Source organism: Lactuca serriola, chromosome 1 (genome assembly GCF_051521515.1).
Source record: "Lactuca serriola cultivar US96UC23 chromosome 1, Lser_US96UC23_V15, whole genome shotgun sequence".
Lineage (NCBI taxonomy): Eukaryota > Viridiplantae > Streptophyta > Magnoliopsida > Asterales > Asteraceae > Lactuca > Lactuca serriola.
The window spans coordinates 12382755-12403048 of record NC_136408.1 but is presented as its reverse complement, the minus strand read 5'-3'; the positions used below and the strand labels follow the sequence as shown (position 1 = coordinate 12403048).

The window sequence follows — 20294 nt, the reverse complement described above, 5'->3', positions numbered from 1 at the left end:
GTGAATATAGTACCGTATGAATGTTTTTTCCTTTATCATGTTTTAAAAAAAAATCAAATCGGAATCATTTATTTTTATCAATGATCCCTAATATCAAGGCTTTTAATTTGCATAGAATCTGTTTTCATCCCTATCTAGCTTGTATGACATTTTTAAATATTTTAATTTTTCAACTAACGAAGCATATACAAACACTCTCAGAATTTCTTAGCAATGGGCGATCAAGAACCGGATGTCAATAATCATATTTATGAGGAACATTATTTGGCTAGTGATGATGACAATGGAATTGAAGATTTCGATTTTCCTGATAATGATACACTATATAATGACGGATTTCAAACAGGAGAAAGCAGTAATCCTAATTTAGGTTAGTTTTTTGATATTTTGTTTAATTTTTCATTCTATTTTCAGATTCTATATTGTAACAAACATGTTTAATGTTAAATGTTAATATTTTAATTGCTGAACATATAGAGGACGCAAATAATGATGAAGACGAAAATCACTTCGTTGATGAAGATATAGAGGTTAATATTGATTACAGTGAAGGTACTAAAGTAAATTCAATTCAGGATACTGAAGTTGTTACAGAAAAAAGTTAATGCTTTCAGAATAATATTTATATAATTCTTTCAGAATGATTATGTATTTACTATTTTAAACAGGACAACCACATGTTACTCATGAAGATTCAGAGTTTAATATTGATTTCAGTAAATGTACTAAATTCAATTCAATATATTTTAATTTTTACAGAAAAAATAAAATTGTGTCAGAATAAAATTTATATAATTCTTTCAGAATAATTTTGTATTTGCTATGTTTAAGCAGGACAACCACATGTTACTCATGATTATGTTTCTCCTGGTGGCACCTTGTATTGGACTCCGATTGTTTTAGACGACATTAAACCAAAAGTTTCATCAAAATTTAATTCATATGGTGAAGCAGAAACAATGTATAGAAAATATGCATTAGAATCTGGTTTTGATGTCAGACTTGGAAGAGTCCAAAAAATGAAAAATGGGATTATTACAAATAGACATCTTGTGTGCATTCGGGAAGGTAATCCGAATACTAGTAAACTAGATACTCTAGATATTCAGCAAAAAAAGACTCAAAGAAGGAAAGATTTATTTAGGAGGAATTCTAAAGCGAAAGTTGTTTTAGAAATAATTCCCGGTACTCTTACATATGTCGTGAGTGATTTTGTAGAGCGACATAATCATGAGTTGTTTAGCAAAGGCAATATGCACTTATCTCGTTCAAAAAGAAAACTTGATTATTCCCAAGAAATTTTCATTCATAATTTGTCAAAACAAAACATTGGTCCTGTAAAAGCACATAGCCTGTATAGTGCTCTTCAGGTTGGTCCTTCGGTTCGAGGTGGATTGGTTACTGATTTCAAGAATGCGAGGAGGAATCTTAATTGTTACATAGGTGGGAGGGACGCGAAATTCCTTGTTGACAAGATGAATGACAGGAAGAAAAATGTCTCATCATTTACTTTTGAGTATAAAGTGTCGAACAAGAGATTGAATTCTATATTCTGGGCTGACCAAACAGCAAAGTATAATTACAATTCATTCGGAGACGTTGTATCACTCGATGCCACATTCAGCATGAATAAGTATTTATAACCTTTAATACTTTTCAATAAGAATTTCATTATTTTCAGTTATGTAAACTAATATTTTATTTTTTAAATAGGTATGATATGGTTTTTGTTCCGTTTACTGGCATCGATAATCACAAAAAAATGTGTAACATTTGGTGTTGGTCTTTTAAGTAAAGAAGATAGAGTTTCTTATGAATGGTTGCTTAGAGCTTTTTTGAAAGCTTTTAGAAAACAACCTCAATTGGTTTTATCTGATCAAGATCCAGCTTTAAAAAAAGCTATAGATAAGGTTTTCCCATTGGCACATCATAGGTTATGTATGTGGCATATAACGAAGAAGTTGCCAAATAAGGTATGCATAAAACGAATATTATTATTATTTTTTTGGTATGATTCTACAATTATTTTCTCATATTCTACCAGAATGTTTTGTTTTAAACATACTCAATTGCATTAACTCTTAATTTTTCTTATCATTCTTCAATGATTTTTTAAAATTCTGCATTCATTATCTCATATTCTACCATAATCAATTCATTCTAACAAAATCAGTGTCTTTAACTCTTACTTTTTGTTATGATTCTACAATTATCTCATATTCTGACAGAATCAATTAGTTTAACTCTTACTTTTGTATGGTTCTACAATTATTTTTTCATATTCTACCTTCATGATATCATATTCTAACGGAATGAATTTATACAAATTTTATCAATTGAAGATGCAACAACCAATCAAAAATTTCGAAAGCGTTTTCACTCTATAATTTGGAATTCTAAGCTGGAACCACATGAATTCGAGAATGTGAGGCGTCAGATGTTGGAGGAGTTTAAAATTACTGATAACACTTGGATGAATACAATGTATGGATTGCAAAAATCTTGGATCCCCGCATTTTTCAAGCACATTCCAATGTCTGGTCTTATGCGAACTACATCGCTGTCTGAAAGTCAGAATTGGTCATTTCAAACCACGACATTAACCGGATCTTATCTTGTCATGTTTATGATGACATTTGAATCAGTTATGGAACGACAACGACATAACCAAATTCTCAATGATTTTAATACTGTCACCACTTTTCCTAAATTCATTACCCGTACTCCGTATGAACCTCATGCTTCAAATGTATATACACGAAATATTTTTTATCAGGTTCAGAAGGAGATATCAAGATCCGAAGATAATTGTTTCCAAAAGAATATGATATCTTCCAACGGTGTTGACACGATTATTGTTATGGAGAAAACAAAGAACATAATTATTAGGCAAACAAATGATGTCGATGTTGATGACAAAGATGAGGAATACAATTATGATTGTCTTATAAGGGATACTGAATACACGGTATATTTTTTTTCACATTAATTGTCATTTTATCATTTGCATTTAAACACTAAAAATTTACAACTTAAACATTCTCACTAATCATCATATATTTTACAGGTCACACACTCAACCAAAGATGGTTCGTTGAAATGTACTTGTATGCATTTTGAACATGTAGGTATCTTATGCATACACATATTCTGTGTGTTTAATTTTTATGGCATCGAACAAATTCCTGAAAAGTACATTTTGAAACGTTGGCGTAGAGATGTTATTCCAACAGAATTACTGAAAAGACGCTTCAATAATTCTTTTGACGATTCTAATTCCGACATGACTGCTATTGATATTTTTTCAACTATTGACCGTTGTGTGTCTTTTTTGAGCCATGATGCAGCAAAGTTAAAGTTATACCTCGACGAACAGAATAAGTTGAAAAAAAAAATCGTGGACGATTGTCCAAATCATGATCTACCGACCAGAGCATATCATTTCAAGAAGCTTTTAGGCGTGGTTGGTCCAGATGTAGAATCTGATGTTAATGACATTCAGAATCCTACAGATATTCGTAACAAAGGCTGCGGTAGTCGTGGGAAAAGATTAAAATCTACAAAAGAGATGATTGAGAAGGAAATCTCGAAACCTAAGAGAAAATGTGCTACATGTGAACAGATGGTTCATCATGACAAAAGAAATTGTCCTCTAAAGAACACCCAGAAATAAGTTCCTTGTTTTTTTTTGGTTTTATTAGAATGACATTTCATTTAATTCTGTCGATTCACATTCATTGTTATCTTTTATGTCGTTCAATAAAGTATTCACTTTGATTACTATTGACGATGACATTGTCAATCAACATAACAATATTTATCTTTTCTTATTACTTAAAAATAATCATAAAACGTAATACAAAAATTCATTACATCGACTGTATAAATTCATTATTTTCAAAAATGTTAATACAAAATTTCCATCGATTGTATAATTTACAGCAACATATACAACTTCTTTCAATCATTCTAAGATTGATTTTAATGTTAACAAAAATGTTATATTGTTTAGTGTAGTATACAAACGATATCTGCAATTTGTATACAAGAATTCATTATATTTATATTCTATTTCAAAATGACTATATATTACATAAACATATTCATTCCAATAGAATTTTATATATACACATACATTTACACACACATACTAACTTTTAAACAGGGTACATTTTAATGAAAAAAGATACTTACTTTTAAACAAGGTACAATTTAATGAAAAAAGATCCAATCGTCATCCACATCCAATTAACATAAAATTAAATCAATATAACATATTCTACCAGAATCATAACAAATACTACTTTGCATCATCATCATATAATCTGTAAAAAAACATTCTAGTCACAATAGTCACAAAACATTATTAACCACAACATTGAATTATATTAACAAGATTATTAGAAACAAAAATACATCAACACATGCATTAGTAATGTTAATTTGCATTATATGAAAACTACATTACTAACAAGAACCTTTGATTTTCACAATGCACAACATCATCATCCCAGAATTTAAACAACGCATCAACACACCCTTTATACGAAAATTAACATTCCATTATAAGATATAAGCTTAAATACTGATAACATTACTTCATAACTTCTGATAGACAAACTACTTTTTCAAACATCTAACATCAGGCAGAGTCATGTTTCAACACCAAAAAAAACAAGTTCAGCTCATGACATATCAAAGTTTATCTTACAACTTATTAAATACCACTCCTACCTACGACCCTTTTGTTTTTCTCTTTTTCTTCCTGTTTTCAGCTGACTCTCTTAGAAGCATATCTTGTTCCAAAATATCAAGCTTACGAAGCGCTTCAAAATCTTTAACTATCATAGTCTTGAACTTATTGAAATCAGATGTCAACAATCTTGCCATGTATTTCGTCCTTAACTTAATTGTAGCACTCACATTAGCAGGCATTTTACCTGTAAGACCATACTCCCAACGCCCTTCATTTTCCCCCATGTAAGTTTCCATATGCCACATGAGGTATATTCCACATTCTGTTCCAGCTTTTTCGACTAGCCAAGATATGTTCATCACACGTCCCGCTTTAAAAGTTAACGTTTTTGCCATTGGATGATGTTGTGATGTCAAGTAGTTGCAAAACACTTTTTTCTGTCATTAATTACAACAGATACATCAAACATACTCTTATAATATTCCTTAGAATGGAAAACTATTGATCAGAAATTTATTGATTATCTTACCACCAGGTTTGGTATCATGCCATACTTTCTTTCCAAAGTTCATGTTCTCTTCACATGATCTACTATATAGTACAAACTTGATCTCAGATCAAAGATGAGTAAGTAATACTTTCCATCATCAACTATTGGGAAGAAAACCTTGTACACATTAAAAGAAGAGGTTAAGTTAATATTAATTGATGTCACAAATATTATATTGATAAAATAAACTTACAAGTGCAACATCTCTAAAACTTGGCTTCACATCAAATTTCTTAGTGTAGATTCGCAATAAAGTAGCAAAAAGCCTACATTTCATATCTTCCGACTTTAGCTCATTCAATATATGTTCTGTCTGAAAAACCCCACCTCAACATCAATATTAATTCTACAAAAATAAATTTGAATTAAAAATTATTTTACAAAATAAATTCATACCACAATAGTTGTATCGAAGAAAAATATCGAAAGCGATGATTCATCCTTGTAGTTCTCCATTTTATTTAAAAACGCAGCCCAACAATCAATTATTTTAGAATGCAAAAACATTCCATGATTGAATTGATATGCAAAACCCTGGTGCAGCAAATGGCCTGTTCCAATGTCCCAAATCTCATCCCTGTGACAAAAATTATGTATAAAATCAATCTGAATACATTCATTTTAAAATTATAGAAATATAATAGGTGACACATATATAAACATATATATAAATACGGACCCATCATCTCTTTTAGATGCAAAAACTGAATTGCATATCCATGTTTCATCCTTAGTCAGTTTTTCCCCAACCTTAACAATTCTTTCAATATAGGGCGAATGAAATACTTTTGCCTTATTAGGAATACGTTTTTCCCTTTTCTCATTATCATCATATCCTGCAGCATTATCAACAACTTCTCCTATATTTCTTCCTACCAGATTATCCCCACTGATTACTGACATTCGCTTTTTCTTTCTATACACCTGTAACTCAGTTTCATCCAACAAATTAATCATTTCCTCATTCACTCCTGGAAGTCGATGAAACTGAGTCATTGTTAAAGAAGTCGTATCAACAGTTGTGGTATAATTGACTTCTTTTTCTGTATTAACTTCAGTAAGTATCAATCCTCCAACAGGTGAACTATTTCCTTCACCGCCATCACCTATATCATTCATATTTACCTCATTAAAGCAAGCAGGCTCATGCACTTTTTTGTTACCTGCCCCTTCAAACACTCCCTTGAAAAGTTCATTCATTTTCTCCATCCACTCATTCAACACCACACTATGAGGGAATTTTTCCAAACCATCCTTCAATGCAACCTCCATAGTACTTTTCTCTGTTAGAATTACCCTATAACTATGCTCTATAACAGCAGCGTACGCCTGCAACACATATAATTAACAAATAATAACATTACAAGAATATGTACTATATATTCTATTAGAATATATCATTAACTATTAGTTTCAGAATATGTACTTCATATTCTACCATAATATTACCTCCTCATCTCCAAAATCCCTCTTAAAGCTTAGGATTTGCTGTTCTTCAGCTCCTGTTTCATCGCCCATATCGACATCATCATGCTCATCCCGAACCTGCCTCCCGAACCCTCCCAAACTGATTTCCAATCGTTGAACCTCTAACAATTTAGCACCGTTTATATGCCCAATAAAAGGAAGCCTTTTGTCTATCTTGATAGAATACTTCATGTTATACATGTACACCAACTGAAAAAAAAACATTAACTTAATCAATACATCAATAATAAATCGATACGAAATATATATTTTCATATAAAACTATTTCAAACTTACAATCAGAAGTGTAATAGGACCACTGTAGTAGCTTGATTTGTTATCCCTTTTCCATAGTTTTTTTCTAGATCCCAAACAATCAAGCATATATTTACACCAATTTAACTTTGAAAAGTCTTCTACCAACACCAACTTCCTTACCACTTTTATTTGATTTGTTCCCATCAACATTGACTCTATGAAGTTGTTAACAAATAGGGTCAAAAAATTCAGCCTAAACATCAAATTATCCTTTGTTGTAGCCTGAATCCTTCTTAAATACTCCTCACCATTGAACTTATCACCACTATATTGTCCCCTCCATTCTTCTAGAATTTGATTTCCCTTATCACACAATGGTAACTCATTGATGTCTTCTCCACCAAATGGCAACCCCATCATATCATGCACTGTTTGTTCTGTTATCTCAATAACAGAGTTTTGTAGGACAAGTCTTTTACTATCTGCATCATAAACATCTAAAAGATAGTAGCTTAGTTGTCCCGGATAACTTGTAATATTCACCTGCAGAATTAATCCAAAACCCATTCTCAAGATTGTTTGTTTCTGTTCTGGCGACATTCCCATAACAGTTGCAGTGATGTTATCACATTTCATTCTGGTTGGAAGGTATCTTAAACCAGGTGGGTATTCCTTATTTGTTTTTCTAACATTATCTTCTTTTTCCTCTTTGACAGATTCAACAATTCCCTTATTTTTTAAATGTTTTACAATTGGAACTCTATCAAATTGCATCTTCGACCTTATCTCTCTTTCCAAAAGTAGTGCATTTAAAGGTTTAGGAGTTGTCTTTTTTTCAATTGATTTATCAAGTTTTTTCTTTGACCTTCTTTCTCGGTTCACATGTTCTTCTTCCTGAATTTGTTCTGATACAACACACGATAGATAGCATAATGTTTAGTATTAGATAATTTGGGATTAATGTTTTATAATATAAGATATTCCTTATATTATAACAGATTAAAAATTTATTTTTATAACAAAACCATCATACACACAAAATACCGATTCAAACAGAATAAAACATTAACATCACACAAATATATTATAATATAATAAATTCTAACAGAATATAAAAATAAATTATTCTACAACAATCAAATACTGTTTATTCAGAATTATACCATAATCATATTCACACTCATATGCAACATTACATTCTTTTAGAATATTACACACGTAATCTTTTCCAATATATAAGATTTTGATTGTTTCAGTTTAATTCATTAATCATCTAAAAAATTTGATTCAGTTACAATTTAACATTTTTATGCTATGCTAATTAACTACTTACATGGATAAATTTTCATTACAGAGTTAACTAATAAAACAAGTAGGCTAATTCAACAAGAATCAAATACATTAAATTTAGAATTCTATCAGATTCATACAATCGAATTTCACACTCATATATAATATTACATTCTATTAGAAGTGTTAAATAGTGAAACAAGTAGACTTATGCTAGCAGAATATCAACCATTTTCAGGTTCATATACACAGAACATTCTATTAGAATATGAAACATGTAAACTTATTCCACATACAATAACTATGATTTTTTTCAGTTGAAGTCATTAATCATCTACAAACTGTGATTCCATTACAATTAAAAATCTATATAAAATGCTAATTAACTACTTCAATATAGAAATTTAGCGTACAATGTTAACTAGTAAAACAACTAGACTTATGCTAGCAGAATATCAGCCATGTTCATGTTCGTATACACATAAAATTCTATTAGAATATGAAACATGTAACCTTATTCCACATACAGGAACTATCAATTTTTCAGTTTCAGTTAGGACTGTTCATTATTTGGATAAAACCGAATTGTCCAATTGGACAAATTGGATTGGACTATTTGGTTCGGATATTTGGATATTTGGATTGGTTTTCAACAAAACCGAATTACTATTTTGGATTTCAGATTGGTTTTGGTTTATAAAATATGAACCGAATAATCCAAAAAAACCGAATAACAATTTATTATTTATTTATTTTTAATATAACTATAACTATTTATTAATTTTATAATTTATTTTTTCAAATAAGTTCAAAAAGTTTCATCTAATAAAAAACATTAATATGCATTTTCTCTTAAAAGTTCTTTAGCTATTAAATATTAAACTATAATATACATTCTAAGTAGTTTATAAAATTTAAATTACAATTAAATAATTTTTTGCTTCTTCTATAAAAATTAGATAATATTATAATTATATGTCATTTTAAAATGTTTTACTTTCTGAAAACCGAATCATAAAAACCGATCCAACCGAATTGTAATTGGATCGGATCGGATCGGATTTGAATTTAGTTTGGATTATTCGGATTCATATTTTGAAAACCGAAATCAATTTGGATTTATTTAATTGGATCGGATCGAACCGATCCATCCAAACGAACACCCCTAGTTTCAGTCATTAATCATCTACAAACTGTGATTCCATTAGAATTAAAATTTTGTATAAAATGCTAATTAACTACTTCAGTATAGAAATTTAGCTTACAATGTTAACTAGTAAAACAAGTACACTTATGCTATCAGAATATCAACCATGTTCAGGTTCTTATACACATTACATTCTAATAGAATATGAAACATGTATACTTATTCCACATACAAGAACTATGAATTTTTCAGTTTAAAATGCTAATTAACTACTTAAAAATAGAAATTTAGATTACAATTCTACCAGAATATGAAACATGTAACCTTATTCCACATACAGGAACTATCAATTTTTCAGTTTTAGTCATTAATCATCTACAAACTGTGATTCCATTAGAATTAAAATTATATATAAAATGCTAATTAACTACTTCAGTATAGAAATTTAGCTTACAATGTTAACTAGTAAAACAAGTACACTTATGCTATCAGAATATCAACCATGTTCAGGTTCTTATACACATTACATTCTAATAGAATATGAAACATGTATACTTATTCCACATACAAGAACTATGAATTTTTCAGTTTAAAATGTTAATTAACTACTTAAATATAGAAATTTAGATTACAATTCTACCAGAATATCAACAATGTTTAGGTTCATATACACAGAACATTCTATTAGAATATGAAACATATAACCTTATTCAACATACAATCACTACGATTTTTTCACTTTTAGGTAATAAATCATATACAAACTGTGATTCCATTAGAATTTAAAACCTATAAAAAAAGCTAACTAACAACTTAAATATAGTAATTTAGTTTACAATTTTAACCAATAAAACAAGTATACTTATTCTAGCAGAATAACAACCATGGTCACGTTCATATAAACATAACATTCTGGCGGAATAACATACACAGTAACGATTCTTAATAAAATACGAAAAAATGACACATTTTTCTTCCAGACCACAAATCATACATGCATATAAAAGATTTCAAAAACACTTCCTAAATTCTACTACATTTTTTGAACTAAATAAACATTAAATACCACAAAAAAATTGTTACCTTCAGGTTCAGCAACGAAATCATCATTGTCGTCTTCAAGATTCAACGTCGTTTCTACTGTGTTCTTGAACTTTGACTTAAATGAACTGGATCATGTACTCCTCATGGTTGCAGAATACCGTTAATATAAGCCCCCAAATGTCGATTCCGTCTTCTAGGGATAAATGTCGATATTTATAAGAAAAACCTTCAAATGATCTTCCGATTTTTGAAGACTGATTACAATAAATCAGAATGTTTTTCAACCTCCTAAGGATTTGGGTTCTTGATTATGAGAGTAAGCGAGATATTTGGGATTATCGGTTGATCATTCCATATTATCCACCGTTTCCTAATTAAATGACGGGGCAAAATACCATTCTACCCTTGTTTGACCGGTCAACTGATTAAAGCCCATTTATTTGATTTTTTTCTATTTAATTTAAAAAGAAAATCACTTTCTTAAATTACCACAAATGATTGGCCTACAATCATTTACATGGGCACACAATACTTAACAAAAACAAAATAACCTAACCTATATATATATATATATATATATATATATATATATATATATATATATATATATGGGGATATGAAATATACATTGCAACCCCACCTAAGCTTAGATACTAAACCTCTAAATTATGGAGTTTCATCTTTGTAAATATAACAGGTTCAGTTTTCGCTTAGTAAATATACAATTCTCTATTGCATTTCTTTCCTCTGTTATCGTTTGGCCATTCATGTTTTTTTTCCTCCATGATCGTTTATTACTTTACGTTAGTGAAAATTAATGTTTCCCACCACCACGAAGGTCAATGATAATTAACATATTTGCTTCACTATCAAAATTATTGCTTCAATATTGAATCTACCACATCAAGTGTTAATTATGAATCCTTAATTGTAATCTTTAGCTAATAAAACAACGTAGTTTAATGAGGTTTTGTACCTAAACTTAGGTAGGGCTGTAATATATATTTATTTTTCCCATATATATATATATATATATATATATATATATATATATATATATATATATATATATATATCAATTATTTTCAAAGTTCACACAAGTGGTTTGATAAGTTTAGTTACGAATGACTTATTATAATTTAGTAAATATTATTATAAAATACTCATAATCTTATATTTAATATAAAGATATCTAAAAGAATTAAAAGCATTTAAATACAATTAGAAGAAGTTCCCTAGTTTATTCATGCATTTGTTTATATTGATATGATACCACAAGGGCAAATATTAAAAGTTAGAAGCACTTAAAGAAGATTTGTAGTTGCCATTAAACTTAAAAGCACTTGTTAGTTTACCACCATTAAAAGGGATGGAGGAACTCGTAGGAAAGCTCTGAATTCTGGATGTATTGTTGCATAAGTGGTGGGGATATGTTTGGAGCATTTAGAACAATAGGCAAAATGACTGAACTTTGTCTTCCATGAAGGATCTTTCTACTACATACTATTTTATTATGAGTATTTTTCTTTTGAAAAGTATTTATGGAAATTCCTTAACCGAAATAAACAAATAATGAGAGGATGTTGGTCCCTTGAGCTTCATTAACTTTTGTAACCGGTAGTGTGGTGTTGATTAGTTTTAAATGTAGATCAACTAACCTACAATTGCAAAACAACCTCAAAAGTTAACACTTATTTTAATCATAATAGCTACATATTTATAATTTTTTACCGATAATATCAATATATAACTTCAAACTTGTAAAATGGCATACAAGTATCATTTTGCATATATTGCTATAACAGGGGAAAAGAATGCAAGTATGTTTTACTACGTTTAAGTAATTGGAAGTAGGTTGTTATTAGGTGTAAAGATATTTAATTAGGTTGCTAATATAAGTTTGTTTATACATTGTTATTATTAATAAATAATACAAGTATGTTGTGATTACATAACTCATAACCCATGTGCACTTCACCTGGATAGAAATTACATGAAATGATCTTTTGGGTGTTGTTTGTTTTTCCTGAGACAAAATGTCTGCAGTTTACGGACCATATCTGCAAACCTTTGCAGTAGAAGAGGTGAACCAAACGTTTGCAGTCTAAAAGAAAAAGATTGTTTGTTTTTTAACATTTGCAGGGTGTTAGAATAAATTAAAATCTTAAACTGATTTTTTTTTTTAAACTTAAAAGATTTTTTTTTTTACAATTTTATGACTTTATTATAGATAATTAAAAATCTAGATTAACTTTTATGTATTATTGTATAAAAAGTGAAAATAAAATGGTAAGAATTATTTTATAAATTTGATAGAAACCAACAAACTTTGGTCGTAAAGTTATATCTAAACATTGTAATTAGGGATAAAAGAATTTAACATATAACATGAATGAAAATAAACTTTGATTTAAAATGAAAATTTTCAAAGTTTTTATTTTACCTTTTCAATTAAATCAATTAAAAACTGACCATATATATTTTTTCCAAGAAATAAACGATGTTGCATTAAATAATGTTTTATAAAATTTGGCACAAAAAATATAAGACAATATTATGATTTTCTTTTTCATATCTATATAAACAGCTCCACAAATTATTATTGTAATTAAATATTTATTTATAAATTTGTCACAAAGGCCATGATTATGTTATCAAACCTTTTTTTTCTTTAAGTATTGTATCTTTTTTCCAATTTATTTATCATAGATAAAGTCTGAATAAATCTAAGTTTAAAAAAAACAAAAAAAAAAAAAAAAACAGAATTATGTGTTTTTTTATTTAGAAGATGTTTGAAGAGGTTTGAAAACTCTGGTCCACATCTGCGCCAAGAAAAGGATGCTCTGACCTTTTTAGGTCAGCAGTCTTCAAAAAGACAAACAATTTGCGAAGCCTCATGTCTATGCGTGGTCTGTGCGGCGCGGATAGAAGAGGCCAAAAAGATCTGCAGACAAAAAACAAACAACACCTTAATTATAAAAAAGCAATGACTAACCTCTAGTTCTTCAAGATTCATATAAGACCCTGGCCAAGTTTGCTCCTCATAATGCCAAAACCCATAGGTAATTCTATAATTTCATGGTAATCAACCAGCTATATGTAAAATTCCCCATATCAGTGGGTAATTCTAAATAAAAAACCATATATTTTCTAAACAAAGTACCGTATCAAGATCAAGTGGCTCATGGAATACTGTGAGAGTGTCTTGCATGTAGATAAATTAGACATACACAAAGAGATATATTAAGGGGGTGTTTGGCTTAGCTTCTGAGGGGGCAAAAGTCATTTTAGGAAAAGTTGCAAAAAGTCAGGTTTACCTGACTTTTCCAAAAAAATAATTTTCCTTATATCCAAAAGTAGCTTTAACAAGAGTTGTTGCTTTTACCAAACATCTTTTAACTTTTTATCTTTTCCTAAAAGCTAAAAGATGTTTTAAAAGATAAAACAAACACCCCCTAATTGATAAACGGTATGATAATAAAAGTCATGTAGTATTAGCAAGCAATATAAGGGCTAGATGCCAACTACCTGTGAAATGAAATAATAACAAATAATGGTAACCATTAAATTTGATCATGGGTTATACAAAGAGGTAGGAATAAAAAAGATACCGACAGTAGGTCCACATTCCAACACTAATGATAGAAGTCGTTCGAATTTGAGTCCCTTGTCAAATGCCAAGGGACAATTGGTGCTCCCCAGGGTGAACTGCTCGGTCTGATAAACCACTAGCCCAATTGCTCCTGAAGCTAAGAGGAGAATTCATGCATATCTGGTGGTGCTAATCGGTATGGCTCCTTAGCAATCGGCGTTGCACTAGGGGATTAGATTGATCCTGAACTCCACTTGCCTCGCGGGATAAGGATCAAATCGTTTAGGTAAGACACCTAGAAAATCTCCAAAGTACAATCCTGAAAAATGCTTAATGTGGAAACATTGTGTTCTTTGGTGATGGAAATCCACAACGGACACTCCAACTCTCTAAGAGACATATCAAAACTCCTACTGAAGGACCGAGACACAAAGGACCGACTTGCACCTAAGTCAAAAAGCACAAGAGCAGGAAAGGAATTCAATAAGAAGGTACCTAGCATAATTATTATAATAAGCATACAATAAAATAACTTGACAAAATCATAAATGAAAAGATACCAGTAATGACGTCCAGCGCCGCCCTAGCCTCCTCAATCGTAGGCTTAAAGGAATGAACCATGGCCTTTGGGGCTGTAACATCCCAAAAATTTCAACAAATTTAAACTTTTCAAAACAACCCCCTTTAATAATAAAAGTGTTTACAAAACCATTGTTTCCAAAACATGATTGAAAATTAGAGTCTCTCAAGATCTAATCAGTAGTAAAACCAATAATGTGTACGGTCACGTCTTCACCTCGCCCCGGTCCTATAAAGAACCTGAACCCATAACCTAAAACTAAAAGAACGAAGCTTAGTGAGTTCCCCCAAACTACCAACACAAACAGATAACATATACAAATAACATGTCGGGTCCAATCAACCATCGGGTTGGAATACCCCAGGCCCAGTCACCCTCCGGGTCGAGTCATCCTCGGGATGGAATGCCTTAGGTGGAATGCCAATATATTATGGGTCCAATCAACCAACGGTTAAAATACCCCAAGGCCCAATCAACCATCGGGTTGGAATCTCAATATACTGTGGGTCTAATCAACCATTAGGTTGAAATACCCTAAGCCCACTCAACCTCCGAGTCCAATCATCATCGGGATGGAATACCCCAGGTTGGAATGCCAATATACAATGGGGCCTGTCATCTTCGGGATGGAATACCCTCGGGCCCAATCAACCATCGGGTTGAAATGCCCCCAGTCTGTTGGCTCACGTACATAGTAGTAAAGCCTCAACCACCAACCAAACATATGCACATATAACATATAAACATATAATCAGTCAACAGAAAATCATGCAGATCTACAGACCACTAAACATAACATCATCCTATATACCATGATACAGGTCTAACAAATCACTACAACACGATAACATACTATCACATAACATGACATCTAATCCAATAGGCCGACCTTGGTGCCATCGACCCGCAAGTACAGTGAGGAAAAATCATCTCTCAATCTGATCAATAGTTGATGAGATCTTATTCCGAATCTCAGCTCTGACCGACACCTATCCATCTGTCTAAAATACCAAATTCTCAAACACCATCCAAAAGACCAATTTTCAAAAACTAACCAAAATACCCCATTAGTCAAACTTGGCCAAAACCAAAGTTAAACCGGTCAAAATCCATAAGTCAACTAAGTCAACCCAGCCGAGTCGACACAGTGCACGTAAGCGGGGCGTACTCCAGCGTTGACCGCCATTGATGGGCTTGACCACGTACGCACTGCATACTCAAATTACACAGGGCGTACACCCAAGTTTCCAAAAATCTCTTTAAGAGCTTATTGCATTAAGCTCTTTCGTCCAATCTTCAGATCCACGGTCAAAATACCCCTTAGAGTCATAAAGTTTCAAACTTTATGAATTTTCATGTCAATTAAGTGCTTAATCCATAAAAACCCAACATCTTAATGCCTTAAGACATTCCACACCATGCATGGAGCAAAACCAACCCATAATACTACATTTTTATAGCTTAAGACCCCTCCTAAGGTCTGAAAGGATGACTTAATGGGTCAAGAACATGCCATGCTCAAGACTAATCAACTTGGGACCAAAAGGACATTAAATCAACACATATACAAGATCTAACAAACTAGCCATCAAGGTATGAACTTTATACCTTCTAATGATGGGGAATAATGCAGAACTTCTAGTCCAAGCTTGGTTCTAGCTTCCAAGCTTCACCACCACATTCTTCTTCCTTTGAAACACACAAAAATCTCACACTCAAACTTCCAAATGCTTAATGGGTATTCAATCCTCTAGTTCATGACACACCCACTCCTTCAAAGAGTTCCTTGACTCCTCATGTTCTTGAGTTTGTCCCTTTGACTACTGAGATTGAAGACCCACCTTCACCACCCCTTAAGAGGTCTACTTGTCCTATCAAGTCCACCAAACTTCCAGATTTTTCTTACTCTACATACTCATGATCATTTACTTCATTTATAGCCAACATTCATCAGTTGTCTGAACATGAATCGTATAAAGAGGTTATATTAGGTCCTCTTTGGCAAAATGTTATGGCTGAGGAACTTATTGCTCTTTATCAGACTCATACATGGGATTTGGTTTCACTTCCTCCTGGTAAACATAGGATTAGTTATCATTAGGTGTACAAGATAAAAACAAAGTATGATGGGTATGTTGAGAGATACAAGGCCAGGATTGTGGCAAAAGGGTATTTATAACAATACAATTTTGACTATGAGGAGACCTTTGCCCTAGTGGCAAAGATGACGACCTTTGCCCTAGTGGCAAAGCAGGGTCGAATCCACGGGGACACATCCTATATTCTATGCCTCTCTTGCATAAGGCACACATTAATTTAACATAAATTAAAATGGGGGGATTTTATGATTATTAAAACTAATTTAAACAAAAAATTATAAAAGAAAACACAACTTAAATACTTGATAAAAATTCAGAAGGTAAAAGCAATTTCAGTTTCGTGGTGACTCTCCTAATCATGCGAATAACTTTCGACATGATTAATGAATTGTGTACTATTTAAACGGGTATTGAAAATCATTAATAAGCTCTAACAATTTTCTTCTACTAAAATGGTTAACCAAAACAATCACTTTGAATTAAACCTTACTTTTTACTGAATTAACTAAAATAAGCTCTTAATTAATTAAGAAAAATAACATTAGACACAGTGTAAAATTCTCAGTAAAGTCTAATACTTCTCATGAGCTCGGAAGCATAAAGACTTGTCTGATCGGTTTATATTAGAGTTAATTATAACATCGAACAAATATAATATTTGTTATTTTTACTAATTAGTAAAGACAATTCCAGATCTAGATAATTAGATAACTGGAATGACTCATTAACAATTAAAGTGGCCAACAAAAACGAATTTCAAATCAGACGTTCAATTAAGCATAAAACTAATCAAACTAAACAATAAACACAATAAAAAATCGTGCCTAATGATTTCTCGCACGAAGAGTCGAGTCTTTTGTGAAACTAAAATCTAGGGTTTTTTTAGCCTGACGTGGCTAAAAACGAATTACAAAAGATGAAATTAAGTTCTAACTGATAAATTTTACTAAATTGATAATACATATTGTATCGGGTTCTTCCAATCTTTGTTTGGCACTTGGAATCTTCAAAAGTTTATCTCTCTGCCATTTGGAATCGCTATTAGCCTTGACTGAAGAGTTATGGGGCTTTATTTATAGGCATAGTAGAAATTCAAAACATTTTACGATCGCATATATAGGAAATGCGATCGCATTTTTCACGAAAACGCATCCTGAACCTTTTTAATGAAGTACAATGCCATTTATGAATTTTTTAAAACTTCGAGATAAATATGTGATCGCATTTTTTTCTTCAGATTGATTTTTCGAGCCAATTGGAACTTCAATCAATATATGCGATTACATTTATGGAACTCTGCGATTACATTTCTTCTTTTTCACTGTGGTTTGGTTGTGACCTTCCTTTTAAGCAGTCCAAGTTGTTCCTAAACATCCTTCTTCAGCTCCAACTCCCATTTGGCTCCAATGCTCCATCCACCGCATCCTTAAAGTGTCGAATTCCTGTTGTGCTCCAATTTGTCCTGAAAAATCATAACAAAAGTGAGTAGTATAGGTATTCTATAAATAAAATTAGAAATACGCAAATTATATCAATGCAAAGAAGATAATAGCTTTTTGTAGGAAAATATCGAGAAAAACATGTTAAAAGATGCATATAAAATGCATCTAGCATGGACTATCGTGGAAAGTTTCGTTTATCTCATAGTTACTTGTCCAAATATAGCTCATTCTATTCATGTTGTCAGTCAGTTTGTTACTGCTCCTATCCCTGTTCATTGGGGAGTTGCATTCCATATTCTGAGAAATCTTCGTGGCACTCAATGTCAAACCCTCTTGTTTCCCTTGACGTCATCTCTTGAGTTACGTGTCTATAGTGATGCTGATTGGGATGGCACCTTCTCTCTTTCAATATGAATATGTTCTATTATTAGTTTTATGTATGTAATAGGATTGTTTTTAATTAATGGTGTATTTAACGTATTTCAAAATTTTGATTCGTGAAATAATCTATTATTTTCTAATTTTGGAGATTCAAAGGGATAATAATGGTTCAAATAATTTATCAATATGAATTTTATCTTTTGTTTTAAAAATAATACTACGATGAGAGTTTGTTAGAACATAATTTATTTGGTATGTTATACTGAAATGGTGATTGCGTTTTATCTTAAAACTTTATCTTAATAATCTATATCTTACTATAATACTATTACTTACATTTTTATCTTTTAAACTTAGTCATAACTGAATATTTATATTAAACTTTATTTTTCCTTTTATAAGGTTTCATTTTCCTTTGACAATAATACTTTTTTGATCATTAACTATTCGATCATCTCTAATTTCTAATTTTATGGGTGAATTTAAGTCGCTAAAATTGTTTTTTAAAATTACTTGATTTGTAGGTATATGAATATATGTTATTTTTAACCGGTCTAATTCTTTAATATGTTATATTCTATTTCTTAGTAGTTGTTTGTTTATTATAGGAATAATAATATTTGATTGAGTTGATTCTATAAGGAACGACTCTTCACCTGCTATCTTTCCTTAATAAATGACATTTTTCTAAAAAATAAATTACTAAACATATTATATTTAAAATTATGTTTTTTATAGTGTAAAATTTGTTTTTCTTATAGCATTTTTATTTATTTTACTATCTTTACCAACTAGTGCATCTAGTATATATCTTGATTCATTTTCTTCATTACTAATGATTATAGATTCATTTATATTTTCATTAGATATAGACATCATAATCTAGCTTTGATATCCAAATATAAACTTTCAAAATAATAATATAACAATATTTAAAAATAAAAATTATAAAGTCTTAAAAATGATAAATAAGAGGGTACCTGATCGTGATCTTATGACATTCTTCTCCTTATCAAATTCTTGTATGATATTTTTATGGTATCTTTAGGGTAGGTGATCTTGAGAAGTTAGAAACTTCAACCAATAAATTTAATAGTAAATTCATTTCATAAATTTTCGTTCTGTCTATTTCATATGATCAATGATCATTATATAGTCAGTATTTTACAAACAACAACCAACGAAATAACTTTTGTTAGTCAATTACCTATACTAGACATATACCTAATTTTATATTATTTTATATAGGACATGTATTTGATATTACTATACATTAAATTAAAGTAGATGTCATACATAATACACAAATACTATTACACTACATATTACATATAAAAACAACAATATCTTATGATTATTATATTTTTGGGAGACAATACTAATTATATTGTATTTGAAATAGTAGTTTTGTGTTAGTTCTTATCTCAACTATACTATTACATATTTTTACACTACATATTACATATAAAAACAACAATATCTTATGATTATTATATTTTTGGGAGACAATACTAATTATATTGTATTTGAAATAGTAGTTTTGTGTTTGTTCTTATCTCAACTAGGTGAAAAAAGTTTTTTGAAATGTTGTGATGGGTAGTACCCAAAGCATAAAGGATATAAAATTATCAAATATATTTAGAAATAGTGATAATTTTTAAAATAGTAGTATTAAAGAATTAGTAGAAATACATGAGGAAAACTCTGTCCATCTCTCTATTTCACACAAACGCACTGGATTACCGGGT

General features: G+C 30.5%; 1 protein-coding gene across 1 annotated transcript; it reads left to right on the top strand.

Moving 5' to 3' along the window:
• Window positions 1-213: 213 nt before the first annotated feature.
• On the top strand, window positions 214-3673 carry LOC145051651 (protein FAR1-RELATED SEQUENCE 12-like). The gene is made up of 7 exons (XM_078999521.1): window positions 214-370; window positions 478-552; window positions 669-716; window positions 835-1623; window positions 1714-1973; window positions 2777-2968; window positions 3068-3673. The coding sequence occupies exons 1-7, from the start codon at window positions 214-216 to the stop codon at window positions 3671-3673; spliced, it is 2127 nt and encodes a 708-aa protein (XP_078855647.1).
• The last annotated feature ends 16621 nt before the right edge of the window (window positions 3674-20294 follow it).

Excerpts from the sequence above, each read along its gene's own strand:
- LOC145051651 (XM_078999521.1), top strand. The coding sequence starts at position 214 with ATGGGCGATCAAGAACCGGATGTCAATAATCATATTTATGAGGAACAT. Across the intron at positions 371-477 it reads AAGCAGTAATCCTAATTTAG|AGGACGCAAATAATGATGAA; the intron begins GTTAGTTTTTTG and ends CTGAACATATAG. Across the intron at positions 1,624-1,713 it reads ATCACTCGATGCCACATTCA|GTATGATATGGTTTTTGTTC; the intron begins GCATGAATAAGT and ends TTTTTTAAATAG.